The 7,820-nt window shown below is 50.2% G+C and overlaps 1 protein-coding gene across 1 annotated transcript; it reads left to right on the top strand.

Annotated features, from left to right (window-relative positions):
- Window positions 1-1,532: 1,532 nt before the first annotated feature.
- Window positions 1,533-2,117, top strand: LOC126702776 (uncharacterized). Its single transcript, XM_050401630.1, has one exon. The coding sequence runs from the start codon at window positions 1,533-1,535 to the stop codon at window positions 2,115-2,117; it is 585 nt and encodes a 194-aa protein (XP_050257587.1).
- Window positions 2,118-7,820: the final 5,703 nt, after the last annotated feature.

Below are 7,820 nucleotides of genomic sequence, written 5' to 3'. Positions count from 1 at the left end.
CCTACCAGTTGGGCTTGGGCCCCAAAGAGAGACCTTACAATTGGCACCATCTGTGGAAAGAACTTGTGCCTTGACTAGTGAAACCGTTAGAAATGGAAGGATCACGTCCGCGCCAAACCGGACACACAGACTCGCAACGACAAGACAACTTTTTGAACCTCGAACGGGAGAAAGATCAAGACAAGCAGCGAGAGGGTAGTGTAAACACCTCCCACACGAGCAGAAGTCGCTCGAAAGGGAAAGGTCACGTATCCCATAAGCGAAATGATCACAGGGCTTTACAGCAAGAAATCGATGACTTGAAGAAGAAGTTACGCCAAGCGCAACGAAAACGTCCTTCACCCGGCTCGGACACTAGCGATGAGGAGGACAATGAGTACAGGCGAAGATCAAGAACCCCTCCAAGTGAAACTTTTTCCTATGAGGAAGAGCAACCTCACAAACGCGGCCACAAAAGCCCATCTTACCAAGGCTTGGCAAACGACGCCATGAGTAAGGTCCTAGACCGCATCTCCCAGTTGCCTTTCACACGTAGGATAGAAGAGGCTGAGCTTCTTCGACGGTTCCACCAACCAACCTTTGCCATATATAATGGTCGAACGGACCCAGTAGAGCATGTAAGCCAGTTTAATTAGAGGATGGCCGTCCATTCCAAGGACGAGGCTTTGATGTGCAAAGTGTTTTCGTCCGGCTTGGGACCTATAGCGATGAGATGGTTTGATGGCCTCAAGCCAAATTCCATAAATTCCTTTAAACAGCTGACACAGGCTTTTGGTTCCCACTTCATCACCAGCAGTAGAGTCCCTCCGCCCCTAGATTCCCTCCTATCCTTGTCCATGCAAGAAGGAGAGACATTGAAGGCCTATTCAGACAAGTATTGGGAAATGTATAATAGGATAGAGGGAAATTACGATGACGTCGCCATCAGCACATTCAAGAGGGGCCTGCCGACAGAGCATGGTTTAAGAAAGTCCCTAACTAGGAAGCCGGTCATTAGTGTGCGCCAACTCATAGACAGAATTGATAAGTACAAAAGGGTCGAGGAAAACCAATAGACGGGGAAGGGCAAAGCGAAGGTTTTCCCTCAAGAGAAGAGGGACTTCAGGTCGGACCGCTTTAACAACAGTAATAGGCCGAGAAAGGATTACTCAGAACAGTCTGGATCCACCGGGGTACAGGCAATCCATGCTGTGTTCCGAGAACCATTACATAAGATCCTAGAGAAGGTGAAGAACGAACCGTTCTTTCAATGGCCAAGCAGGATGGCAGGTGACCCCTCGAAACGTAACCAGAATCTGTATTGCGCATATCACCAAGAGCCGGGCCACACCACCGATGATTGCAGGAATCTGAAAAACCACTTGGACCGGCTTGTCTGAGAAGGGAAGTTGAGACATCTATTACATCACCCTGTTGGATGGTAGGAGCAATCAAACGTCGAAACCAGGCAAAGCACATTGAGGCCACCCATTGGCACAATAAATGTCATTCTCGCCGCACCAGGAAGGACCGGCTCCAATCCTTTCAGAGTAATGTCGGTGGGCAGGCTCCCAGCTGAAGCTGACAACAGGGAATCCAAGAGGGCTAGAGGGATGGCCACGCCTTTAATCGGATTCTCGGATGAGGACAAACTGGGAACCCTTCAACCCCACGACGATGCCCTGGTCGTCACACTCAGAATTGGAGGATACGATGTGAAGAGGGTGCTCGTTAACCAAGGCAGCGCCGTGGAAGTAATGTATCCCGACTTGTATAAGGGATTGAAGCAGAAGCCAAAGGACTTAATGGCATACGACTCCCTTTTGGTCAGTTTTGAAGGAAAAACCGCCACCCCGAAAGGCATGATTAGGCTGCCTATACAAACAGACTCGGACATGGTAGAGGTGGACTTCATTGTGGTAGATGCATACTCCCCCTACACTGCCATCATGGCCCGACCGTGGCTTCATGCCCTAGGGGCTGTGTCATCAACCTTACACCAAAAGGTCAAGTATCCGTCAGGAGGTCGAATGAAAGAAGTAATAGGGAACCAGGCGATGGCCCGGCAATGCATAGTGTCAGCAATCTCGCGGCGACCGAATAGTGAGCCCTCCACCTTAGCCGAGAACGGCTTATAGCAATTAGCAACCCCGGTCCCAGCCTCGGGTAGTGGGGGACCAACCATGGAAGCGAGTTGCGAGGATTTGGAGAAAGTACTTGTCGGATCAGACCTAGAAAGGTTTTTTCAGGTCGGCTCAGAATTACCGCCCCAAGAGAAGGAGATGCTAATTGATTTTCTCAAATAGAATGTGGACGTGTTTGCCTGGGACGCCTACAAGGCCCTTGGGGTTGACCCAGATTTCATTTGCCATCACCTTAATGTTAGTCTGGCCGTGACGCCTAAGAAACAGCCTCCTCGGCGACCGTCGAAAGAGCATGCAGACGCTGTGAGAGAGGAGGTCACAAAATTGAAGAAAGCAGGGGCTATCAAGGAGGTATTCTACCCCGAATGGTTGGCCAACACAGTCGTGGTAAAAAAGAAAAATGGGAAATGACGAGTCTGCATAGACTTCACGGACCTAAATAAGGCCTACTCGAAGGATCCCTTCCCCATGCCACGAATAGACCGCTTGGTGGATTCGACCGTGGGACACCCTCGAATGAGTTTTTTGGACGCCTTCCAAGGCTACCATCAGATACCCCTTGCTACCGAGGACCAAGAAAAAACGACTTTTGTCACCCCCGTCGAAAATTATCATTATAAAGTAATGCCCTTTGGCTTAAAGAATGCCGGGTCAACTTACCAAATGATGATGACCAGGATGTTTGAACAGCAGATGGGTAAGAGCATTGAAGTTTATATAGACGACATGGTGGTAAAAAGCAAATTAGCGCCCAACCACATTAGAGATCTCGGCGATATCTTTCAAATTCTGAGAAAATACAGGCTGCGCCTAAACGCATCCAAGTGTTCATTTGGGGTGGGATCAGGGAAATTCTTAGGTTACATGGTGACCCACAGAGGCATCGAAGTCAGACCTGACCAAATTAGAGCTATCCATAGCCTGCAGCCTCCTCGGAATCCCAAAGAGGTCCAAAAGCTCACTAGCATGATTGCCGCTTTAAACCGTTTCATTTCCCGCTCAACGGACAGATGCAGGCCTTTCTTCCTCCTATTAAACAAGTGGAAAGGCTTCGAGTGGACTGAAGAGTGCACTTTAGCTTTCCAGTAGCTTAAGGAATACCTGACCCGGCCACCAATTATGTCCAGTCCTGAGGCCGACAAGATGCTATTCGCCTACATTGCTGTAGCCTCTCACGCAGTGAGCCTAGTGCTGATCCGAGAAGACAACGGCACACAACGGCCCGTCTACTACGTAAGCAAATCCCTGCACGAGGCAGAGATCCGTTACCTCCCCCTCGAAAAGGCCGTCTTGGCAAACGTACAAGCCACGCGAAAGCTCCCCCACTATTTCCAGGCACATACTGTTGTTGTACTAACCCAACTTCCGTTGAGATCCATACTCCGGAGTGCCGACTACACGGATAGAATAGCAAAATAGGGGACGATTCTGGGCGCCTTCGACATTAGGTACATGCCTTGCACCGCTGTGAAGGGTCAGGTTCTCGCGGATCTAGTAGCTGAATTTGCAGAGCCCACACCAGAAGAAGGGGGAGGGACATTAAACCCTGGCGGAAAACTGATCAGCGCAATCTCTCAGCAAGAGTCCAATTGGTGGAAAGCACACATTAACGGCGCGGCCAACCAAAGGGGCTCAGGGGTGGGGCTCGTTTTGGTCTCCCCCAAGGGGATCACCATCGAAAAATCGTTGAGGCTTGGTTTCTCGGCCACGAATAACGAAACAAAGTATGAGGCACTATTGGAAGGTATGTCAATGATCCAGAGACTGGGTGGAAAATCCATGAACATGTTCTCGGACCCAAGACTCGTTGTGGGACAAGTGAATAGGGAATTGGAGGCGAGGGATGAAAGAATGCAAGAGTACTTAGTCCAAGTCAAGCGCTTGCGGACCCATTTCTGTCACTTCAATCTAGTGCACGTGTCCAGAAGCGGGAACACCCATGCTAATTCTCTTGCAACGCTCACCACCTCCTCGGCTCAGCCACTTCCTCGGGTTATTCTCGTAGAAGATCTCTATCGCCTAACAACGGCGAGGACCAACCCAGTACGGGTTCACAGCATCAGGGCAGGGCCTAGCTGAATGGATCCTCTAGTACTATTCTTAAAGCACGACACCTTACCAGAAGATAAGAACAAGGCCGACAAGATTAGAAGAAAGGCTTCTCGATTCTGGCTACCCGAGGACTCCAAACTGTACAGGCGCTCATTCACAGGACCATACTTGCTGTGTGTGCACCTGGATGCCACTGAACTCATCCTGGAGGAATTACACGAAAGGATTTGCGAAATTCATACGGGGGGTAGGTCCCTGTCCCATAGGGCCATAACGCAAAGGTATTGGTGGTCGAGCATGCAGAAAGAGGCGTAAGAATTCGTAAAGAAGTGCGACCAGTGCCAAAGGTTCGCCCCGAATATACATCAGCCAGGTGGAACCCTTAACCCGCTGTCCAGCCCTTGGCCATTCGCACAGTGGGGTCTAGACATCCTAGGACCATTTCCTAAAGCAGCAAGGAACAAAAGATTTCTTCTTGTCGGCAGGGAGGGGCTCCTCAGGAGGAACCGAGTCCGGAATCTCACGAATATCTTCTAGAAAGAAGATATTCTCAACTTTCCTGAGATCAGAGTCCGCTGGAACTGTCGCCCGATCCAGGGCTACCCCCCAAGACATAGTAATGTAATCCCTACATATGGTAGCCACCTCCTCGGTTAGCCTAACCTCAGTATCCCTTACTCCACATTCATATGAGGTTGCCACCGCAGTCTCGGCCGCCTCCCTGGCCACGCAAGCCGCCTCCTTGGCCTTTGATAGCTTAGCCTTGAGGTCTGAGACCATCTGTTTCTCAGTCGCGAGGTTTATTTCGGACAGATGAAGTTGTTGGCGCAGATCCTCAGCCTACTTGGTAGTGGTCTTGAGTCCGGCCTCGGCACTAGCGCGAGCCTTCGCTATTCAAGTGATCCTTTTCTTGCCTAAGGGCACCGGCAGCCTTCTCAGCAGCGAGGAGGGACTGAGCCTCAGTGTTCAGATCTTCGCGAGCCTTCTTGGCCCACTCCTCAGCGACAAAAATTTGTTGAGTGACCTACGTCGGAGTAATGGAGGTTTAACTAAAAGAAAATAATGAATAGACAGAATAGACAGATACGGAATAAGGGAATTGAATAATGGAAGTCTTCGTTTACCGTAGCCATGTCTCTCTTCAGTGACATAAAGAGGTCCGGTTGCCGAGTAGCCCGAAATCCCTCCATATCACGAGGTAAGAGAAGGGGCTGCTGCAGGGCCTTAGCCAGGTAAGACGCCTGTCCTCGTTAGGACTCCCACAGAGTTGCGTCCCATGAAATCGGGGCGCCATCCAACTCGAGGCGCAGGGACCAGGTCCGCTGCTCCCTCCTTATAGTCGCCTCATCTCGGCTGTTAACGGACCTAGTTCTTTTCTCTTTGGGCTCTTTGCCCTTTTTCTAGTGCTTAGCCTTTTCAGGGCCGACCTTGCCTTCCTCCAATTCTTCCACGGGCCTTTTCCGCCTCAAATTGGGTAGAGGTTGTAGTGCTGGATCAGTTGTGGGAGGAAGAGGAGGAGGGGGCTTAGATTTAGCCCGTTCCTTTGGGGCATCCCTAGAAGACTGCCCTTTATTTCTGTTGGACAGGAGGCCCCTGAGACCAGACCTTGGCTTCAGATCCATGCTTTCTTCCTTGATCTCTTGGCTAGTATCAACTTAGGCAATTACCAAACCAAGGTTGGAAGCCGTCGAGGCACGGTCTATGTCTGAATCAGAGTCCGAGAGCTCTACAAGCTTGGCCAATGCCTCTCCCTCCTCGGAGAAGTGGAATTGGTCAATCTGAACCTCAAGGGATGAGTGCAAAGAATCAGCTCCTTCTCCTGGGACAACTTCCGCGGGAAGAACACGCTGAGCAGGCAGCTGGACGGGAGGTAGGTCTCTCCAAACAAGAAAACCTGGTATAGAGACGTCGATGCGTGCTAATCAGGGACTTCCAACCCTGATGGCTTGACCGGCGTCCACTAGAATGCGCGAAAGGGGCTCGTAGTCCAAGATTAGAGGAGCAGCACACAGTTGCCTGTCCTCACTCACAAAGATTTCAGACCTTAGGAGGAAATTGAGTGCCTAAACCTTGACCAAACTTAGCCGAGGAGTTGTTCGCTCCTTGTCTGTAAAGCCCAAAGGAAGGGTTACGTTAGTCCGAGGAGGCAAATAAGCAAAACCAAAACTGAAACAAAAAAAAAAAGGAAAACTCAAGACTAAGATCCCCTCCAAGGAATCTAACCCTACAATACCCCACCTGGTGTTCCTGCCCTAACTGGGCAGTGAATACCATCGTGCCATGTTCCGGAAACGATCAAAAGGCCGTCCTTCAAGCCTTTGTTGGACTTGGGAAGGCAAGATATCAGCCTCACCTCATCGGACTTGGATTTCAGGTAATACGACTCGTTGAGGCTATGACATTCATATAGGTGAACTACGTCGTGCCATGAAAGGCCGAGGTTCATCTGTTCGTTCAGAGCGTCTATGCACCCCAGGATCCGGAACATGTTCGCGGCGCATTGGTGGGGGGCCAACCTATGACCACGCAAATAATCCCTAGTTATTCTCCCCATAGGGATCGCCATTCCTCCCTCCACAAAGGCTATCATTGGAATGGCGACCTGCCCCGTCTTTCTCTTGATCAAGATTTCTTCCAAAAAGAAATACTCTAGACCTACGCTCGGCGGAATACAGTATTTAGCCCTGAAGCCTTCCATACCGGCCGGAGAGTCTACCAGTTTCTCAAGCTTACCCATCCCACTAACCCTAGGTGACGCGAAGAAGATTTACTTAAGGAAGAATGCCGAGAAAGGCAACGGAAGGGAAATGAGCACTTACGGGTGAGGGACTCGCTAGGAATCTTCGAGGGAGTGTATGTAGAGTTTCAAATGTTGTGCAGAAGGGGATGCCGGAGTACTCTGGGACGCTTGAGTGCTTTTTCAAAAAATGGAAGCAAGTCTCTCCGAAAATCTTATATAGCGGGGAGAAACTGAACGGGCTCGCTCCCGCTTAGAGAAATGGGAAAAATATCAATCGTTGATGTAACGCCCCACCGATGGATTAGAATGACATAAAGCCGTCAAGCACAATAATTAGCGCCTCGTGAGTTACGAAACGCCATTAACAGTAGCGAGGCACGTGGGGCCATACCTCCACACGAGTGAAACAGGATTTTACAATCAATGACCCCATAAATGTCAAAATCCCGCCTTTTCTCCTCGGATAAGAGGGAAAGAACCGGAATTTTGAGGGGCTATTGTAGGGGTAAAGTCCCCAGATCAAATAATGGGCCTTGGGCCCTCTATAGAGTTCAACCCAGTCCAAAGAGAAAGTGTGGGCGCCAAAAAGGGCCCCCGACCCAATTCTTATGGGCCCAAACTTATTTAAAAGTCGGTCTGAGGAGGAATGTCTCCTCGGACGTGCCAGGTACAGCTCAGACATGCATCCCACTAGCAATAAAGAATCACTCCAACGAGTATTAGTAGCAGGGACGAGTCCCACAAGCCCGGGAGAGGGAGGAGAGTCTAGGATGTCAAGGGAGAGACTACAGCTGCCACATTAAATGCAGGGCAGCTACTTTTCTGGTCGCATTAATGTGGAGAAGACAGGCGAACAGTGTTACCTTGGCCACTACAACTCATAGAAATACAGGGGAAATGTCCGA

Source organism: Quercus robur, chromosome 2 (assembly GCF_932294415.1).
Source record: "Quercus robur chromosome 2, dhQueRobu3.1, whole genome shotgun sequence".
Classification (NCBI taxonomy): domain Eukaryota; kingdom Viridiplantae; phylum Streptophyta; class Magnoliopsida; order Fagales; family Fagaceae; genus Quercus; species Quercus robur.
The sequence above is the reverse complement of the archived record's forward strand: the minus strand, read 5'-3'. Positions and strand labels throughout refer to the sequence as shown.

Excerpts from the sequence above, each read along its gene's own strand:
- LOC126702776 (XM_050401630.1), top strand. The coding sequence starts at position 1,533 with ATGTCGGTGGGCAGGCTCCCAGCTGAAGCTGACAACAGGGAATCCAAG.